We start from the raw sequence: 22,134 nt of genomic DNA on the forward strand, positions 1-22,134 counted from the left end.
ATACCTGGCCTCTCTGAAGACAGCACGCAGCGATGGTCAGCTATGTGAGTGTGTGTGAAGGGGTGCACAGCGCTGAAGGAGGATACAATGGGTTGAGAGGGGGTGAAGGGTAAAATAACTTGCAATACCACCTACCATCTTCCTGCCCTAAAAGCCCCACATAACGCCTTAATTTTCTAAAATGTGAGGGACAGTACAGCAGCATAAAGTGGATTGAAAGTATAACGACAGCAGCGTGGGTAATTATAGGGAGTGGCTTAAATAACGTGCAAAAAAATAAAAGCAATTAGTGAAGTCCAGCACAGGAAAGTTATTGATATAAGTAGCAGCACAGAAATTTTGAAACCGGGGAAAGCTTCAAGCATTTAAGCACACCATGGACTGAGCAAGGGTCTGGGTTCAAGCAGAGTATTATAGAATTTAAGCGCTGGACACTCACCGAAAAGAACATGTATTAGAGAAAAGCAGTGAGGGGTGACCACCTGAGCGAACGAAAGGCAATAACAGGGGCTGTGTAGAAGCAGGCAGGGAGAAAAAACAAGCGATGTGCGCTCTGTGCTGGGGAGGGGGAGGGCCATTAAAGGAAGGAGGCGGAGAGAAGCCTGTGAGAACTGGCGCTGAAAGTTCAAAGAAAAGCGGAGATCAAAGGAAGGGTGGGAGGGACATTGGCGAGCAAGAATATGGGGGGGTGAGGGGGTGTTCAGCCTGGGGAGCTGAATGCGTGTGGCAGCAGAGGCGGAGAGCGGTGCGCGCGCACAAAGTGTCCGGTGGCAAATGGAAGCTGTGCACAATGCGCGTGGTTGCGCTCACATGCACTGTACCCTATCCGCACTTTGGGTGCACTTTTGAAATCCCTTACTTTATATCTCGCCAAAGCATCCCTAACGGGATGGCTTAGGCGAGACCTTAAAAAGGACCGCTCACGGTGAGACATCCTTATGAAGTCAGCCAAGGACTTACATAACATCAGCCCAGCTGTTGGAGGAGAGGGTGCTGAGAGGGCGGTCACGCAAGAGTTCCTGGAGACTTGTTTGCCGCCCAACGGGAGGACATCTTGGCCATCAAAACAGATCTGAAGGCAGACCTCCGGAGAGTTAGAAGGGACCTGGATGCAGTGGGTGAGAGAGTAGCTGCACTGGAGGATTTGACACGGTATTGGGAAAGAATACTTGATGAGATAGACAAGGCCTTTGACACCACTATTCCGAGGCTACAGGCGTACACCATATTGGGTTTGTCCAACGCATGGCCTTTTCCCCTGCGCTCGCTTAAAGGTAGGCAGACTACCTTGGCATTAAATGCCACCCACTGAGTGCTATTAACAGGTTAGAAAACAGATAGGGTTCCGGATCACACTCCATGGCTTCACCAGCTGTAGTCTCTTTTAGGTATGGAAAGGTTGTCCATGGCCATTCTCGGGGATGAATCTGACTATGCAAAGATATGGGCCCCCTTTATTTCTATACTCTCTATTGAGTTCCGAGAGCTGGCATGCCCTGCTTACCTACATATTTAAAAATTGATACCGGACAAATAGGAGGGGGAGGAGGGGGGGGGGGGGGGGGGGGGGGTTCTGCTGGCCTCCGGTAGGTCCCCTAAGGGCCGTGTCTTGCTAGTGGCCTCCACGCATGGCTACATCCATGCCCATGTCAGTAAATCGCAGACCACATGGAGAGGGTTTGGGAGGGAGGAGAGGGGGGGGGTTTAGGTTCTATTAGTACAGACCTCTAAATGTTCTCTTTTTGTTGTTTTCTTGTTTCCTTGTTATGGAAAAGGTAGACTCCGTGTCCCTGGACTTGCTGTAGCGGGCTTAGGTCTTATTATAGGAACAATAAGCATCGCACTCAGCAGGTCTCCTTCAGTACTGATATTGCACGACCTTGACCGTCATTTTTTCTTTTTCCCCTTGTTGACGCGGCCGGCCCAGGTTGGGTTGTAGGTGGCTTGCTGTGTACTTAACATATACAGATGCGCTATTCTTCACCAGTTCTCTCCCTCCTTAATGACGTCAACGCAGCCGGCCCTTTGGGTTGTAGGCAACAATGTAATGTCTTACCATGTGTTCTGCTAATAAAAATTGATTTAATTCTAAAACAAAAATGCACACCCACAAGAATGAATGAGAGCTAAAAAGATACAAAGAGTACGGAGCACTATGCTGCCCTTTTCAGGAGGGCTAGAATTGGAGCGCTTGTAAAGATCTGGCACGCAAAACCTTGAACAAAAGACCTAAAGTAACTTTAGTCAGTAAAAGTAATTAATTCAACGCAGCTTTCTCAGCCTACTAAATAGTAAACGTCTAGGAATACAGTACTGTGAATGTTGCAATATATTCTAAACATTTCGTTTATGCACGTTTCACTCCCAGCTTGAATACTCCTACACTTGCCACAAAGACACAACACTAAGATGTTTTACCACATTATTCAGACATTTACTCAAACGAAAAGTTAATGAAGCAACATTAAACCTCTTCCATTGGGTACGCAGTTAACTGAATACTCACTGAATAAAGTTTTTGAATGAATTTCATCCATATCAGGGAACTCATCCTCAGGCAAAGCTTCCATCTGAAAGAAACCAAGATATGAACTTGTGTCACTGTGGATTGATGGTTAGGTTGCACAACGCAATTAGGGAAAAAAGTACCAAAGTCAATAGAATCGGACAGTTGTGTTCTAAGGTGACCAGATGGGCAGAGTAAATTATTCCCATTGAGTCACATTAGTAGGGAATAGGAGAGAGGCGAGCAATAAGGGAGTGGACAAATAAGTTAGTTTAATGTTTATCTGTGGCAACCTCCTCTAGCAGGCCATCTAGAAAAATCATTAGTATATGCTGCCAAGTACGCTCCAATGAACTTAAACTAATGGGAACAAACAGGACTGGTACAAGTGTACTCTAAGTAGATCAATTAGGCTTGAATCACTAGTGATCCCAAAAAAACAAGGAAAACGTCAAAGTTACTTGGAGGCTTTTAATGGCATTCTACAGTTACTCTTCCTACGTGTTTTGGATTGCAAACTTCAGATAACGTGGTTTCCTCGATAAAATCAGTAAGCATTTCAAACACATAGCAACGCATGGTCTCATCCAGCCAACGCATGCTTTATACACAATTCAGCTTCCTATGACATCAGCCTGTGCTCCATCAGCTGTTTCTAGCTGTCTGGCCATCACACAAGGTTTTTGGACTGGTGGTTTTTTGCTTCGATTCAGGTAAAACTAAGGACTCATCAGTGTCTTGGTGAACGGAAACCTACTTTCGGATACATCAAGGCATCTCCCTCTTAAATGTCGTACCTGCACCAGGTTCTAGGGTGCCTTGCAATAACATTAAACTGAAGAATAAAACGTGAACAAAAAAATAATAAGAAACAAGCATTGGAAATGCAATAGGTCTCGCATCATTAGAGTTAGTGCTTTTAGAATTGTTTATGGGTTTTTTTGTAAATCTTTAGCATTTTTGTTTCCTGTAGCCAATGCTAAAGAATTACAAATAAAATAAGTTCTCTGGCACTTTAAGTACTTCTCTGTGTCTATTTCATTTCTACTGTTGGCGAATACATTTGGGAACACCACTCGGGTTACTTTTATAAACAACATATTTACAGCCTTCCGTGGCTGATCTGGTCTACACAATACCGAATTCTACTGAAAAATGCAAAATAATCAGTATACAATATCAATATTTATAGTTACAACACAAAATAAATAAAGCAAAATGTGGTGCATGATCCAGTTGAAAAACGAACATCTTGAAGTAGTCAAATTTTAACTGTTTGCAACTGACAGTATTCTGAAAATAAGTATTTAGTTTGGAATTCTAAAAATAAGGAGTTCTTAAAAGCGCTGAATGACGACCACATCGGCAATTCTAAACGAATGAAATATGCAACTTACCAGCTGGATATCTGAATGACGGAAAGGCACCACGATACGTGAGTGGGAAGCTTTCAGTCTACTACCGCTGGGGTTGGTCATGGGGGAGAGGGTGCAAAGACTATACATTCGCCGCATGTACAGTCCATTTATAATTAAGTTGTACTCTCGGGTTATAACTTAACGCATTGTTGCAAAGGGAACCTATGGGATGCGAGTCTGAAACACAGCCAAAACAAACACGCCAATTTCATTTAAGAAAATGTAAACGTGGGCTCAAAAACTAAGCAAACTATTTGTAGTTGCCTCTGTCCGAATTGGCATAAAAGGTCCCACACACTGTGACTCCTTGGGACCTTGTGAATCTCACAGTCTACCAGTAGGCACAATATGATCCACAACCCCGCATCCACTTTAGGAAGACCATGTGTGTAGCGATTAGAAAACTTTCAAATGCAAATGATCCACGTATTGAGAACTACGAGGAGTTACCTGTTCAATGTGCCAAACGCTTGGTATCATCATCCAAAACTCGCCCCTCCAACTGAGCAGCTATAAAATAACAAGCTTCTGTGTTGTGCGACACGGCGGGCAGGGGAGGGAGCGGGGAGAGGTGCGACACGGCAGGCAGGGGAGGAGAGTAGGAGGAGGGGGGGGAGGAGAGGAGGAGGAGGAGGAGGGGGGAGGAGAGTAGGGGAGGCACGGCCTAGCGGCCGTGCACCCAAGAAGTGAGGGGGCGGAGCTTTTAGTGGTACTCTCGGGTTATAATTTAAAGCATTGTTGCAAAGGGAACCTATGGGATGCGAGTCTGAAACACAGCCAAAACAAACACGCCAATTTCATTTAAGAAAATGTAAACGTGGGCTCAAAAACTAAGCAAACTATTTGTAGTTGCCTCTGTCCGAATTGGCATAAAAGGTCCCACACACTGTGACTCCTTGGGACCTTGTGAATCTCACAGTCTACCAGTAGGCACAATATTATCCACAACCCCGCATCCACTTTAGGCAGACCATGTGTGTAGCGATTAGAAAACTTTCAAATGCAAATGATCCACGTATAGAGAACTACGAGGAGTTACCCGTTCAACGTGCCAAACGCTTGGTATCATCATCCAAAACTCGCCCCTTCAACTGAGCAGCTATAAAATAACAAGCTTCTGTGTTCTGCGACACGGCGGGCAGGGGAGGGGGCGGAGCGGGGAGAGGTGCGACACGGCAGGCAGGGGAGGAGAGTAGGAGGAGGAGGGGGGAGGAGAGTAGGAGAAGGAGGGGGGAGGAGAGTTGGGGAGGCACGGCCTAGTGGCCGTGCAACCAAGAAGTGAGGGGGCGGAGCTGGGGGAGGCTGTGAGAGAGAGAGTGGGCAAGGCAGGCGGCTGGGGGCATGTGCACGCGCTTTTAAGCTCAATGCGCATGCAAAGCCATGGATAATGACATCATCGATGAGCGTACCAAACGTTACCTCACCACTGAACATCCCAGGAGCCCCTCCATCACAATGCTCCCAAAAATTCACAAAAACCTTACGAATCCGCCCTTCCGCCCTATAGTCTCCACCAGAGGATCCATCCACGAACCGATTGGCAAATTTATTGATCGTTACCTTCAACCCTCAGTCACCAACCTTGAGAGCTACATCAAAGACACTACTGACTTCATTAACAAGTTGAACACCGTCCAAATCAGTAGGGACGAACAAATCTTCTTGTGCACAGCCGACGTGAAGAGCTTGTACACCTCGATCCCACATGCCGGTGGTATTGAGGCCATCGAATCAGCATTATTGAAAACAGACTTGACTGAACCTATGAAACGCTTCATTTTGGAGCTCATGATTTTCACACTATACCATAGCTATTTCTCCTTTGAAGAACGGTGGTATTTGCAACTGTCCGGGATGGCAATGGGTAATTGCGCCGCGCCGACGTATGCTAACATTTACATGGGCAACTTCGAGTTCAACCACATCCTAACCAACAGAAACTGGACAGACAACCTCAAACTCTACACACGATACATTGATGACTTATTTTTCATTTGGAAAGACTCACGTGAACACCTGGAAACCGCATTAAATACCTTGAACTCTAAAGACGATCGCATCGAACTCACATGGAACATCTCTGACAAAGCCATAACATTTTTGGACGTACTCGTGAATATCACCCCTGATGGCATTGAAACCGATCTATACCGAAAACCAACTGATCGCAACAACACGTTACTGTACAGTAGCTTTCATCAAGATTCACTTAAAAGGCATCTTCCCTTCAGCCAAATGCTGAGAGTCACACGAATAGTTTCTAACAACGACACAAGAAACTCCCAATTTCAATGTATGGAAAAACGATTCTCCAGCAGAGGGTACCCCCAAACCATCATCAAGGAGGCAGTAGAAAGAGTTAACACCATTCCTCGTACTGAAGCTTTAAAAAGCAAACAAAAAGACCCCAACCAAAGAATGGCACTGGTTTCCAGATACTCCACCTCCAGCAAAATCTATAAGAAGATTGTTCTAAAACACTGGCGAATCTTGTCATCAGAACCTGACTTTGAAGATTTGTTCAGAGAACCCCCCATCTTTGCTTACAACAGACCGATGAACATAAGGGAAATATTGTCTAACCCCACCTCTACATCGAGAATACACACAGGAACTCGCCCATGTCATCATTGCGGCAATTGTAACAATGTTATCAGTGGTAACACGATCAATCACCCCATGAGAGGATTTACCATCAACCTCCAAGTGGACGCAACATGTGACTCAACCAATTTGATTTATCTATTGAAATGTCCATGCGGGAAGATATACGTGGGAAAAACCAGTCGAAAAATAAAAACCCGCTTGAATGAGCACAAATCCAACATTCGAACTAAGAACCCCAAATCGAATGTGGCAACACACTTCAATGAAGAACATCACAGTGTGGCTCAACTCAAATACCTTGTGCTTGAAGTTGTAAATCGCAAAGAAGGAATAGACAATAACAAAATGCTGCTGCAAAGGGAGAAGTCATGGATCTATAGACTTCAATCTTTGAAGCCCTTCGGGCTTAATGATCGTACTGAATTAAGCTGTTTTTTGTAAATAATCTGTTATGACACTATGTTCCGTTGTTCTGCTGCTCTAACACTCCTGTCATTTCATTTGTTTGGGTAGTAAAAACCCATTACAATATGGCCGCCCCTACCCCAGTCACACACCTCGGGTCCTTCACCTATCTCTACCACCCTCTCACTCTCCCCGGAATTCCGCAGTCCATCACCTATTTTTACCATCATCTCACTCCTCTGGAACTCCGCAGTAACTCCGCGGAGTTCGTGATACTTGGTTCTACCTTAACATCCCTCCCAGTAAGTACACTGATTGCATGCTCTTTTTATCCTCACGGACGTCTTTTCGTTTAAAGACACTCTACAGCCTTTTTTCTCCTTTACATTGCAGCACCGATGCGAGCACCTCGTTAAGTCCTCGAAGCGTAAGAATGCATTTGATTGTTTTGCATGCAGCGCCCTTTTGACACTCCCGCGTCAACTTAGACAAATCCGTTAGCACGCTCGCTCACCCCTGTTGTGACACATAAGCATCACCCGTCTGTCCCGCATGTTTCGTTCACTCCAACCCCCGGTGCAACCCACAATTCACCTGCTAGTATGTACATTCACCTCCGTTTTTTCACCACCACTCACATTTACTCCCAGCACGATCCCATAGTGCACGTTTTCATTTTTTATCACCAGCATGACCCTGACACAATGCTTTCCGCTATCGTTGATCTGATTGCATTGTTTGTATCCTTTCACAGCGCTCCTTGACAAAGGACTATGTCAGTCCGAAATGCATCGGAGCTAACGCTAAACCATTGTCAACTTCATGATGAACATAGCGTGATGTAACGCTTGATCACAGAACCTTATGAAAATATCTAAATACAAACCTCGATGAAATCTTGAATCAATTTGTGTTGAACTTTTTTCATTTGAACTTATACCTGAGTCAGGTTATCCTGAACGTCAACAAGTGTGCCTATGATACAGGGATGCGCCCACGTACCCACGTAGCGCACTCAATTCGACTCCTTCCAGGCCTGAGACAGAGCAGTAGTTGAGAGCTGAAGCTGAAATCGTTCCCTAACGAGTTCTATATTAATTTCTGAATATTTACTGTACAAAGAAAGCATTAAGATAACCCATGTCGGGAGGAGCCAAGCAGGCATCCGAAATGGCCGCATAGTCGCTCGGCTCCGTGAGCCCTTTCGTCCCACACATACATCCTGGCACTTATCCTGAGCCACAAAGGCGTATTTAAATGGGAGAAGGAGAACGATCACTTACCGTCTGCTCCTGAGGCTCCTACGTGCGGCAGACCCGGAGAACTGTCCCCGATTGCTCTGCGGCCCCCGTGGTGATGAGACCGGGGCGTTGACTTAGACGTGCAGCCAGCCGCGACTGCAACAACAACGGCCGCTGGTGGCAGTGAGGAGTCGGTCGGAGGGTGCCGTTGACTTGAAGGGCCGCCGATGGCAATGACGGCCTGGTCCACTTGGCGGTGAGCCTTGAGGGGCTGCGTGGCGAAGCAGGGTCGGAGGGGGTGCATGACTCCTGGCCCCCTCCCCAATCTCTCTGCCCCGGGCATAACCAAGGATTGCCCCCGAAATAGGCGGGCGGCTCCCGGGGAGCGGCAGGGATTTGTTTAGCCTTTTGGTGACTCTCCCCCGGGGAGCCCGCCTCACAGTTTTGAGTCCCGGTTGTTCATCCCGTAGCGCCCTGAATTGGGGCCTGGTCCCTGAGGCGAGGTGAAGAGGGAGGAGGTCGAACTGACTAAGATGGCGGCTGGCGCCCTCCTCTACGGACCATGTCCAGGTCGGACGGCTGTCATACGGATGGGGTCGGGATGCTGGCGGCGTACACAAGAGCCCACATCCAAGGACGTGTTGGCTGCCCTAACGATTTTGCACAAGACTCTGATCTGTAATGCTCGGGACCTGGGTAGAAGAATGGCCGCCATTACTGTCTCGCCGTCCCTAACGGCCACAGTTCGATCCCAAGGGAGTGCCGACGTGCCCGCAACTATGTCCACGGGCAGAGTCCCAGCTCCGCCTAGGTACCGGGAGCCGCCGAAAGACCCGGTTCCTGTGACCGCTCTGGCCGACATGGTTGTACACGTGAGTGTCTCTTAGGGGCACATGTTCAATTGGCGGCTGGGGAAACAACACCGTTTTCCTTATTGGGCTGTCCCGGCGATGTCGTGGTGCTTGCCGGACTGTGTGACTCTCCTTTCTTGGATGGTACTACTGTGTATGGACTTTGGGAAGCTTCCGGGGTCAACATCGACACTACCGGATCTCCGCTGTGTATACTCGGATGGGTTTGGGTTGCTGTACTTTTCTGTGGCTACGCTTCGGCCTGACCCGCCCGGATCGTTTGGACCCTCCAGGCTGCTCTGTATACCGATTGACAAGTGGACATCTGGCGGTAGATGCTAGACAAGGCCAGGGATGATATGGTTCAGAGTTTAGTGGCCTTATTGTTGACTGATGGTGCATTGGGTGTGTTTGACCGGGATTCCATTGCTGTTGTGGCCAGGCCTTGATGTTCTCTATTGATATTCTACTTTGCTTCTGGGATTTTCCTGGGTGTAGGGGTGAAGGGCGGGGTCGGACGGCGAGACTGAGGGCCCTCCTCCGCTTATATGTTTTCTTTTTCTCTCTCTCTTTTCTATATTTCGGGTCTCCAATAGGGCGACAGGCACGCTGCTGGGGGGGTAGGCCATGGCCTTCTGCGGGAGTGCAGGGTTGGGGGTAGGGGGGATGGTGTTGGTTCGGTATTTGTTTCTATGGCCCTTTAGTCTTTTTTCTCTTTTAAGTGTCGTCGTCGTTCATGATCCCTGCAGTATGTTTTGTTTTGAGGGGTGGGGTTTGGACTTGCTACGTACCGAGTGTGTGCCTGCATTTCTCCTGATTTGTGTATCTTACCCCCGATACTTCATTCGTATTTGTATTATTTGTGGATATCCTGATTTGCGCGCAGTATTTTAGGACCATGTATGACTGTACGGCACTCTTTTTTAGTTCCCTATTTGAAAATGAACGTTTCAAATCCTGATTTCAAACCTGTACGTCTGACCACAAGTTATGTCCTGGTATTTCTATGACCCCGGCTTTCGAACTGCTATAACTTTCCATATTGCTTGCTGTACTCCTGCTCTGATTAGCGGCCGGCCGGGATGGTTGTAGGCCCATACTTGTAAATGACTGTAATACTAATAAAGGTTCCCAAAAAAAAAAAAAAAGATAACCCATGTCCACGAGGTAGGTCCTGGTTACATTTCACATGTTCAGCTTAAATTACTTTCACAAGAGTATTTTCTTTTTCCAGGATATTTTTCCATAGTGTTTAGCCTGAGAGTCAAATTCAAGGACCTAATTGCTAAGGAGGAGCCGAAAAAAGAAGAAAAAGGGTGTAAAAATAAAAAATAAAAAAACACAGTCCATGAAGCCTATAGCGGATAAGGAGCAAGCACATAGTAAAGACTCCAACAGAGGGATATCTAGCACCATCAATGCTGATGGTATTCCCCTCCTGGTGCTGACCCTGATTTATTCCCATTGTTCATGACGAGCTCAGCTCGTCATGAGTGTACGAGAGGTGTACCTCATGACGAGCTGAGCTCGTCATGAGGATCGAAGGGGTTATAGAGCAAGAAAGTCAACTAAAGGCGATAGGAGACATTGGTATGACCGTTCGAGGACATACCTGGTCAACATCAAAGATCATAATGTTGCCATTGAAAGCTTCTGTTCCGGAGTGATCAGTCAAAAGCAGGATTAGCATTGACGGAGGCTCGGACGGCAATGGATCAGCAAATTCATAGAGTCTTTTGAAGTCATTAGGTCAAGGCACTCCTGGCCAATGTCATCTCATGCACCATTGAAGATAAGTAGTAATCGGGCGACAGCAGTGCACTCACCAATGCTGTCAAAAAAAGGCTGGAGCCAAGCCTAAAAGAAGAAGTGACAGAATAAAAAGACAAAACGAAAAATATCGGAGTCCTGAATGGATTTACCTAGTGCTAGAGGAATTTGAAGACCTCGAGATAAGTGACGAGAGTGATGAAGAACCGATTGCTGATCAGGTTTCCGAAGAAGAAGACCCAACCTGAAAGTTAATCTGCGTAAGCCACCTGTGTAAAGTTACAAAGAGGGGTTGGAAAACTTCTTTTAAGCCAAAATGTTTGATTCAAATGTGAATGGAAGACCTAGACAGAATTGCTGTAAAACATGTTTGTGTAGTGTAGCAATAGTACTGATAATATGGATAGGACTAACAATCTCAATACCTTTCATAAGCAAGGACTCTAACCTGTATGCTACTCAACAAGTGACAAAAGACTCAGAAATCCTGCTGACAGAAGAGACACCACGAAGTGTAGAAAGACGCGAGAAAACAGCTGGTCTTAGACAGACAAAAATGGACGTAGATGCATCAGATGAGGGAGGACTACACTATCACAGAATCAGAAACAGAACACATTTAAATGTATTTGCAAATCTTTTAGTACACTATGTAGAAGCTATGGAAATAGAAGACTTATGTCTGTATGAAGCTACCCACTTCTGTAGCTGAAGGTGTGACCTATCACCATTTACCCCTAACCTATGGAATTTCCTGTAGTATTTTAGCAAGCCTATTCTATAGAGGAACTTTACAGTATTACTATTCTAACTCTGAAGTAATATTTTCTGAACTTCCTATTCGGGGAAATCTGAACATTGTTCACACCAAGAGTGATGTGACTTGTTATATGGGAGAATACTTTCTGACTATAGGTGACATACATTTAGGTGAAGCACAAAGAAATAATTTGACCTGTTCATTACATGAACAAGAAAAAAATTTTTTAAATATGGCAGAGAAAAGAAGGGAAAGTTTCCAAAGAAAGGCCAATGATAAAAGACAGAAAACTCCTAAATGGGCAGAAAACATGGAAAGCACCTCAAATGGTGAAGAGAACGCTGCACTGTTACTGGATTTCGAAAGAAAGGGGAAACCTTGTCTTCATAGAGAAAAGACTAGTTATTATAATAATATATTCATCGGTTCCAGTGAATGTGAACATAATTATAAGGTAATTGGAGGTTGGGGTTTCAAAAATGGGTCAGAACCTGTGTTTCCCGGAATTTATTATATATGTGGAAACAAAGCTTATTTCAATTTGCCGGATCACTGGTATGGAAGCTGCTATTTTGGCATTGTCTTCCCGAAAATATACCATGTGAATGACGCATCTGGAAGCAAAGAAAATACTAATGGTTTAGTGCGTAGTAGAAGAGAAAGTGTAGGAGAAATTATAGGTAATAGATTTAGTGCACTGATAATGTGTTAATAATAATAATTTGTTGTAAATGCCAGAAATGCAAAAAGAAGTATGCCATGAATAAGAGAGGAGTGAAACATAATGTTGATGAGCTTGAATTGGAAGAGCTGAATAATCAGATATATAAGAAAATGAAGAATTTCCATCCTAATAAGGATGCAGAAAAAAGGCTCAACAAAAAGTTTGTAGAAATTGAAATGGGTGAAATGTGAAAGAGAAAGTTGGCATCTGGTTCCATTAATAGTGATGATAGTAAATATCATCAAAGAGGGAATTGATGGAGCAAGGATTTGCACGTTACGCGACTTGCTTGAAACTCATGAACCTCGCATAATGTAACATCATAATCAACCTGTTTTGTTTATTTATATTGCACTTTTACACTACACGCTGGTGTCCCAGTGATGCTTGCCTATGTGTTTACTAATCCTAACAACGCTTGCAGCTAAGATGGTCGCTGCTATGCGGGGTTCTAGTCTGCGCATGCGTCGGTCATACCCATGTGATGTGACGCACTCGCAGTTCTGGAGGGAATTTTCGCTCATGCACAGTACAGCTAATATGGCTGCTTTGTTCAAACATGCTCTTCGCTTGCCACAGCTGCTTTTGCTCAGCTGTTTCGTTCTGCTTAACTCCTAATGCTATAGATATTATAAAGTAAGGGGTGTAGTAAAGCCAATCATGGTATACAGCGTCTTCAATTTTTCTGTGTTTCTAAATTGTTTTCGCTTACTTTTCATGTATCGATCTTTGTGAGCCTGGGAGCGGTGAGCCACTCCATCTTTGAAGCCCGTGTAGTACTAACCACGTGATGAAGGAGAAACGAATCACACAGTAGTGGAACTTAGCCAGCTGGCTGCCGCAGCTAAGATGCTCCTGGGAAAGTGACCCCTGCTCCAGGAGAAGACTTCGACTTGTACCTGAACTTGTTACATGTTGCGATAATATTTGTATGCCCTATTGCGCTCTGAATTTCTATGCCATGGGAACTGGAATGTAAGGGGTGGGTTCGAAAACTGAATATTAATTCTGGGAAAGTTCAAATTATAGGTGGTGTCATGACCTAACCGCCTCTCTTGTCCAATCCGAAGTTGGGGATCCTTTCACTTGCAACATTTGTGGGTGGTACATCGACCCAAAAACAGTATAACTGGCCTAGGTTTTGCTAGAGAAATTGTCGGAATAGCTGACCTGTCACTGACCCTACAAACTCTATAGGTGATTGATACAGAGAGCTGCGGAGCACTCTGTCCGTAATTTCCACAAACTTAGTCTGGGGTGGAGAAACCTTAAGTGCTGGCAAAGCACTTTGCTGGGAGATTTGAGAACCCAATCGGGGATATTGGCAGATTCCTTGCAGAGAGGGCGTAGCGCAGGCGTTGCATCTGAAGCTGCAGGGGTTGGTCGTACCCTTTGATGAGCCCAGTCCTGATCCAAATCCTGGGGTGATCCTGTCCAGACTGTCCATGAGCTGTACCTGCTTGCCTACTGGCATTCTAAGTCCTTGAGGGTCCTTTCCCAACTGACCCATGGCCAGGGTTAGTCCTCATTCTGTCCTAGGTAAATATAATATATGTGGGTGTTTGTCTATCTAAATCTTTCTCTCCTATTTCCTTAATAAAGCAATCTTGCCTATGTGAATTATATCTGACATTTGGCTCTCACGAAAAGTATTTTTCTGGCATGTTCCTTATCTTCTCCTTACCCATACTCAAACATTGAACTGTTTTGCATATCTAGTATGTTCCACTGTTACCCTTCCTATAGAAATTAAACGCATCCTGAGAGTATCGTTTCTTCTATATCGTTTAGTATATTCAAATTAGCATTTTAGTAGAATGTTCCCTTGTTCTTACCCGACCTTTAGTAACGTGATACAAATCTGTTAGACAAAATTAGCGTGTTCCTTCTCTTTCTCATTTCCTTTATTTTTCAAATGTTGGATGATCCTTACATTGATTCATAGTTATACTATTTTTCTAATCTTGGTCATAGATGTTTTGATCTGTGTGAATTTCATTCTCAAGGCACATGATGATTTTATTGACTAGATAAAGCTTTTAAAACTTCTTGTGTTTGTGGTTATTACAAGGTATAAACAAAATATAAATGTATATGGTATTGGTGTTTATCTGCTTAAGTCTCATAATTCTTCACTCAGACATGTGTGCAAGGCCTTTCTTATTTTTTTTTTTTCCTTTCTTGTTACCTGTTCCGGGTTGTTAAGAATTGGGGAGAAAACAATGAAAAATCTGTTCTGCTGCTGTAAATCTTGAATTGCACTTGCCTCTTCTCCCCCCTCCATCCTCCCCCTCCCCCCTCCCCGTCTACTTCCCCCTTCTCTCTTTTCTAATCCTCTTCTTCTCTCCTCCTATCTTCCCTCTCTTTCTCCCCCCCCTACCCCTATCTACTCCCTTACCTTTCCCTCCCTTACCAAATGTCCTTTCCTTTCCTTTTATCTTAGCATGGTTTATCGCCACCGGGCCTCCGGGATGCCGGTACTAAGGCTGTGTCTACCACTATCACTATTATATACAGTGTCGTTTTAACTCTGTAGCTGCCGGCCCCCGGGTTGTGGGTATACACAGCAGTGTAATTTCCTAATTATGCAATAAAGCAGTTTGAACACCAAAAAAAAAAAAAAAAAAAAAAAAAGTCTCATAATTAGCTCCTGATCCAAAACTCGATCATAGGTACCTGTTCTCGAGGATTGGTAAGTCAGGTACATGGAAATAAATAGAAAGGAAAACTCGAATTACTGATAGCGGTGTGTAGGTTACCTGATTTATGAAATAGTGATAAAACACGTTATGGGCCGAGTAGTGTATATTTGGGAAAATCAGAGTCGGGTGACCTGCGCGCTCTATCAGAACGTCCAGCTCCTGTGCTGGACGTTCCATTGCGCAGGTGAGGTTCGAACGTTCAACGGCAGCACTACGGAGATAGTGGTGCCGTCTGCTGCCGAACGTGCGCAGCACCTAAGGGGTTACCTATATCCTCTGGAAAATATAATTTGCCATTTTTGCTTCCAATTGGGATATCAAGGGTACAGCCTTGGACGCCACAATTGTGGTTATACACAAAGGGCCAAGATCTGGAACTTTTTCTTGTGTCCATCAGGGCCGCCCCAACATTGCTCCAATTTAGGAAAGAGTTGAAGACTCACTCCTTAAACAACATTACATCACTATGCATTATTTGCCATTGAATTTGTTGTGAAATCAATTGCATCACAGACTATTTGGACTCCAGACACTACCACCTCCTGCTCACTTCTTGAAAGTATAGTGCACAAAGGCAGATGATCCTGCAGCGGATCTTTAAACATGTGATACACAACAGTACCAAGCACAAGTACTGCTGTGTAATCAATAACTGATCTAAATTCTCACAAACTTGATTCCCCAGAAGCAAAGCAAGCTGAGTGTTTTCTCGAAACATCTGATTAAAAAAAATACTTATGACAAATAACGGTGATCAAGTTTTTGTGGAAGTGCTCATTAAAAGATCTACAGTAGCAGTACGAACTGGGAGAAGTGTGGCTCACTGGTTAGAGGAGGCAGACCTGAAGCAGAGGTCAGCCCGGGACCAGGGTTCAATTCCGAGCTCGGCGGGGTCTTGAGTCCTAAAATGTCCATGGACTCGACAATTCTCGCTCCGGTGCCTACTCGATTCACGGGTTCACACTCTACGACTCTGGGCAATAGCTTGCTTAATCTCCACAACGGCCCCTTGCGGCGGGATGCCTGGCTTTCACCTTACGGATACCCTGCCGGGGTATTTCACAGGGGAATACCAGGACGCGTTCCCTAAGCAAGCGCCTTGATGCCTTCGGGTGATACGTGCGCTATATAAATCGCAATACATTTACATCTCATTCATCCATCTTTGATATTTATGGTGCACACTGGCATGCAGGAAGGACGTACCACTCTAGGGGCCCGCATATGAATCGGACTCTCCATCTAGCACCCAATATAATCTCTTGGCAAGGCCCCCTGCACTTTTATGCGCCAAACAGACAAACACTCCACAGTCATGCAATTGGCGACTAAAATTGGATCTTTATTGAGCCGGACAGAGTATCGTTTTCTATCTGTCACACTAACCTGGACACTCGCCCTGAATAACTTAACCCCATGCATTCTTAAAAGCCACAACATTGAATTTCCACACACTTCACAACTATGGCCTTGCGTACTGTCATCTCACCCTGTACTCGGTATATAAATCACTTTTGACCCCACATCTCAGGTGGCTGTCAACCTCGCTTGGCGATAAATGCTAAGATACTTCACATTTTTATAAGGCATCATTTTATGTCACAATTATTATTGTCTTTTATATTTTAATATTCAATGTCTTTTTTATTGTATCACTTCTGTAAAAGATTTTAAGTAATCGTACAATAAAGATTCAATCAATCAGTAGCAGACAATGCGCAGGTGCTACAGCAAATACCCAAGTCTTATGTATTGATTGATTAAATGGAACTATTGCATGTTGTGAGACAAAGCTAATCTCACCATTCTAGGGCTGAAAATCTCATCCGCTCCCTGTGAAAAATTGCAAGATCATAAATAAAAAAAAAATTAAATTACTGTTTTTCACTCAATGGAAAACACAGCATCCCCAAACTGACGAGTTCTGCACATCAACCAAAGCGTTCATACTGGCAGAAACACCCCAAGCAGAGCTCTCCTTTGTAGCAGCACCCTTACCTTTATATTAGCTGCAGAAGCACCCCACCAAGAATTCCTCAGTGGACGTTGTGGCCACAGGCAAAGAACATCATCAGGTCATTGACACCACCGGCCCTAACAAAGTCCACTCAATGGAACCTTCACTCGCACCACTGCCTTATAGAAGCTATCAGTACAGCAGACCCCAGTCATTGGAGGCATCAATTCATCCACATCTATCACCCTAAACACCTTTATGATCCCCCTTTCATTGGGGCATCAGCCAAAAATAATGCATAATGTCAGCCTCCGTGTATTTAATGAAATCCAGATTCTCTAGTCATGTTAATATGAGAATCGCAATTGGTCCGCACTAACAAAACTGGCAGTAGCCCATCAGTCATCTTCTCAGGTCCATCATCAATGGCAACCTCACTCATTAACCCCTTCCATGCTCATGACGGAACGGTTCTGTCATGAGCGTAAGTTGGCCTGTGCTTATGACGGAACCGTTCAGTCATGGTTCCATAGGCCCAATGGAACGTTCAGCGCCGCAGCAAAATTCGCGCAGTTAATGCACCAGTTCCTCCATAGTCCCATCAATGACAGTACCCCTTCGTTCCAAGTGGTCTTTCATTAGCAACCCGGACGCATACAGTCTTTGTGCTAACTTCTGACTGAACAAAACGGAATAATCTGTCATCATGGCCAACAACCAGGTCTTTGCTTTGCTGCAACATGCACATTAGAACGCACTTATTTCCACAAACACTAGCACCAAAGTGTAGTCACTGCAAATACTTATTGAAATGCCTGCAATACTGCCAACTCCTTGGGACAGTGCTGGTTTAGTAACAGCAATGCCCTTGTTTATCAACAGCATCACCTCCAAAGGCCCTTTCTGATCAATATTTATTTTCTTTATTGACAAACTCACCACGACCAAAGAAAATCAACTACTTTCAATAGTGTTACCCACCTAGCAGCTCCAGGAAAGCCTCCTAAGACACGGTTATTGGTTGCAGAACAACCACCTCCCAGGTAGTCATTCAATGGCAGCACCTTCAGCCCAAAACATTACTAATTTAACATTGATGTGCCCTCCCCCACCCCCCAAAACACTCATGCCCAGGGAGCAAAAGCGACATTTACGACTTTTCATTCTCAACAGTATTTCTTCAGAGCAACAGTAAGACAGTTGAAGTCTGAAAACTCCCTACTCACCCATCTTTAAACCATTTATTTTAAGGTTTGGAACTGCTCGATTAATGCAACTTTATTGCCAGGGCTGCGCTATTTGAGACAGCCCCTCAATCAGATCAGTAGAACCAAACTTCCTCTTCCTCCCCACCCACCAGCTCGTGCGAAAACACCACCAGGAGTCAGCTACTGGCAGCGGTCAGACCCACAAGAACCCTCTTCGTGATGGCAGCAGGGCCATTCACCACAACATTTCGGGGGCTGCTACAACTACAAGATCGCCTAATCACTAGCTCTGAGAACCCCTCAAAGGTTATAGAACAGTAGAACTAATTCACCTCGGATGAACCGGAACTCAAGCTCTGTTCCTTGTCACAACAGCAGAGAAAGGTACAACCATCCGTAGAACAACTCGAGTCCAGCGCCGCCAGGATTCAAATTCAAACACGTCACAGTAGAAAGAGAAGAAATACAGCGCCCCGATCACCTTTCAGTAACACGCATGCGCGTGTCGAGACACTTTAAAAACAATTGTTTTTGTGACTATTTATATATAGCTCATCAAATGACAGACATGCCAACCCTCCCGATTCAGGCGTGAGACTACCGATTTGAAGGCTAGTCTCCCGCCTCCCGATTCGTACAAGCAAAAACCCGATTCCCCGGGGGTCAGCTGACAGGGCTTGGTTCCAACAAAGAGTGGCGAGGCAGGGGCTCTCGAAGGGGTGAAAAACAAAACAAAGCGTCATTAACTTGGGAATCGTCTTTCAAAAACCTGCGAAGTACTTGGGGAGGGGGGGAGTTGTTTCAGCCTGGGCTGCAACAGTGGGGTGGGGTGTGCATGCACTACCAACAATCTACACTTACATCGCCCTCTCTCTGCCTGCCATTATGCGTTCCGAAAGGTAAGAAAAAAACGTGCATTTACGTTTCAAATGTCCGATCCTGCAGCAGCCACTTCCAAAGCCCATACATGCCAGTAACCCGATTCAAGGCCCCATTCTCCCGATTAATTTTTTTAAATCTCCCACTTTGCTCTCCTGAAATGTTGGCATGTATGAAATGAGAACCAAATTATCTTACACCTTTTTAGACACGGGGAGATTAAGTGGTTTGCCCAGGCTTGCATGATATTGTGAATTAATCCAAGAAGATTTAATGCTGCAACCGATAACAAACAACAAATAAGCAGTGGTATACTGGCATGCCAACATGTTAGGACAGAGACTTCGGAGATTTAAAAGTAAAAAATCGGGAGAATGAAAATTCCCCATTGACTTCTATTGTTGAAAATGCAATTCAGGCGGGAGACAGCTAACATAACGCCGTTTTTGGCTTGAAAAATCGTGTCTATTGGCATGTATGCTGTTATATTCAATAGGTCTCGCTTTTTTGACCATATAACAAGGTCACAATTCAACCCTGTCAGCCAAAAAAAGTGGCCCACATTCGCAGATCGCAACCTTTCACAATACACTAGTTGGATAGGACCATGGAGTTACATATTGTCAAACATTTGCAATAATTAAAGTATTTCCGGGCTTATAGGTCCAGTACTTATCAATCAGGGGTTTGTAAAGCGTGCTACTCACCCGTGAGGGTCTCAAGGCGCTGGGGGGGGAAGGGGGGGAGGGGGGGGGGGTACAGCTCCGGGTCAGTCGAAGAGCCAGGTCTTGAGACTCTTTCTGAAGGTGTTCACTGTGGGGGAGCGTCTGATGTTGACTGGGAGCTCGTTCCAGGTCTTTGCTGCGATGTAGGAAAAGGCTCTTCCGCCTGTTTTGGTTCTGCGTATGCGCGGGGTTTTTGCTAGGGCAAGGTCATGGAGCGGAGGTTCCTCTTGGGTACATGGATGGAGACTATTTTGATCCGATGTTGTGGAGGGATTTGTAGGTGTGGGTGAGTAGCTTGAAGACCACTTTCTTCTCGATGGGGAGCCAGTGGAGGTCTCGTAGCTGCTGGGTCATGTGCTTGTGTTGCGGGGTTCCGAGGATGAGTCTGGCCGCGGTGTTCTGGATGGTTTGGAGCTTGTTTAGCAGGATTTTGTTGATTCCGACGTAGAGAGCATTGCCGTAGTCCAGTCTGCTAGTTACGAGTGCGTGGGTGATGGTCTTTCTGCATTCATGGGGAATCCACTTGTAGGTCTTTGGGAGGAAGCGGAGGGAGTTGAAGCAGGTCGAAGCGACAGCTTTGATCTGGCGGGTCATGGTGAGGGAGGAGTCCAGGATGATGCAGAGGTTCTGGGCGTGGTCCATCGGCGTGGGAGGGTTTCCGAGAGCAGGGAGCCACCAGGAGCTGTCCCACACCAAGGGGGAGGGTCCAAGGATGAGGACCTTGGTCTTCTCCGAATTCAGCTTCAGGCAACTGTCGCTCATTCAGGCTGCAACATCTTTCATTCCTTCTTGAAAGCTGAGTCTGGTGTCTTCACGGTTCTTTGTGAGGGAGAGGATGAGCTGGGTGTCATCGGCATAGGATACTATGCTGAGCCATGCTGTCTGACGATAGCGGCGAGGGGGGCCATGTAGATGTTGAAAAGTGTTGGGCGGAGCGAGGATCCTTGGGGTACTCCACAGTTGATCTCTGTCGGCTCGGAGAGGAAGGGGGGGGAGTCTGATCCTTTGAAATCTGCCAGAGAGAAAGGAGCTAATCCATTTGAGGGTGGTTCCTAGTATCCCAGCGTCGTGGAGTGTGGCTGCGAGGGTGCGGTATGAGATGGTGTCGATGGCTGCTGAGAGGTCTCGTAGGATGAAGGCCGCGGTGTGGCCCTGGTCGAGTAGCATGCAGATGTCATCGGTGGCCTCGAGGAGGGCCGTCTCGGTGCTGTGGTTGCTGCGGAATACGGACTGAGAGGCGACGAGGATGGCGTTCTCTTCAATGAAGGTGGTCAGCTTGGTGTTGACGAATCTCTCGGTGACTTTGGCTGCGAAGGGAAGGAGAGAGATGGGTCGGTAGTTTTTCAGGTCTGTTGGATCGGCCAAGGTTTTCTTGAGGAGGGGATTGACTTCTGCCCGCTTCCAGTCGAAGGGGAAGATGCCGGATTCGAGGGAAGTGTTAATGGTCCGTCCTAGTTCGGGAGCTACGGCGGCGGAGGGTCTGTGGTAGATGTGCGGTGGGCAGGGGTCTGTGGGAGCTCCTGAGTGGATGTTCTTCATGGTCTTAGTGATGTCTTCAGTGGTGGCAGGTTTCCAGGAGGTGATGATCGGCCGGTTGTCAGTGGTGGTGAGGGTGGTGGTGTCAGGAGTCTGTTCGCTGAAGCTGTCGTAGAGGGCCTTGATTTTCATGTGGAAGTAGGAGCTGAGCTTGTTGCAGAGGTCCTGGGATGGAAGGACGTCCATGGCTTCGCTGGGGGCTTTAGTGAACTGCTGTATGACGTTGAAGAGTTCTTATGCATTGCTTGCATTGGAGTGGATTTTGTTCTTGATGAAAGTCTTCTTGGTGGCTTTTATGTGCTGGTGGTATTGATTCATGGCGTTCCTATAGTTGTTCTGGTCTTCTGTGGTTTCTTGTTCCACCAGAGTTTCTCGAAGCATCTGCAGGAGCGCCTGCCTTCTTGGAGGTCGGTGGTGAACCAGGCTGCCTTTAGGTGGCATTGATTGACGGGGTGGCGGAGGGGTGCGAGCTTGTCAGCGCAGCTGGAGATCCAGTGGTGTAGTTCTTTCACTGCAGAGTTGGCGAGGTTTGTGCTAGGGGGGGGTCGTGGAGGATGGTGGCGTTGAGGAGCTCCTCTGTGATCTTGCTCCAGTTTCTTCAGCGCAGGCACAGTGCGGGTTTGTGTGCGGTGGTAGTGTTGAAGATGAAGTGTACGCAGTGGTGGTCTGTCCAAAGGGGCTGCGTGGTGTGGCTGAATTGGATGTTTGTCCCTCCTGTGAAGATTGGGTTGAGGGTGTCTCCAGCTTTGTGGGTGGGGGTGGTGACGAGCTGCTCTAATCCGAGCTTCGTGAGGTAGTCGAGGAGGGTGGTGGAGTTGGGTCGCTGGAGTTGTCAAAGTGGAAGT

The 22,134-nt window shown here is 46.0% G+C and overlaps 1 protein-coding gene across 2 annotated transcripts in view; it reads right to left on the reverse strand.

Annotated features, from left to right (window-relative positions):
• Window positions 1–18,596, reverse strand: part of CDCA2 (cell division cycle associated 2) — a 394,307-nt gene extending 375,711 nt beyond the window's left edge. For both annotated transcript variants that reach the window (XM_086943530.1, XM_086943529.1), the window contains exons 1-2: window positions 18,482–18,596; window positions 2,507–2,570 (exon numbers count right to left, since the gene is read on the reverse strand). In XM_086943530.1, coding sequence (XP_086799656.1) covers window positions 2,507–2,570 — 64 coding nt within the window. In that variant the 5' untranslated portion in view covers window positions 18,482–18,596. The remainder of the gene's footprint in view (window positions 1–2,506; window positions 2,571–18,481) is intronic.
• Between the last annotated feature and the right edge of the window lie 3,538 nt (window positions 18,597–22,134).

Source organism: Lissotriton vulgaris, chromosome 11 (genome assembly GCF_964263255.1).
Source record: "Lissotriton vulgaris chromosome 11, aLisVul1.2, whole genome shotgun sequence".
In the NCBI taxonomy this organism is placed as follows: Eukaryota; Metazoa; Chordata; class Amphibia; order Caudata; family Salamandridae; genus Lissotriton; species Lissotriton vulgaris.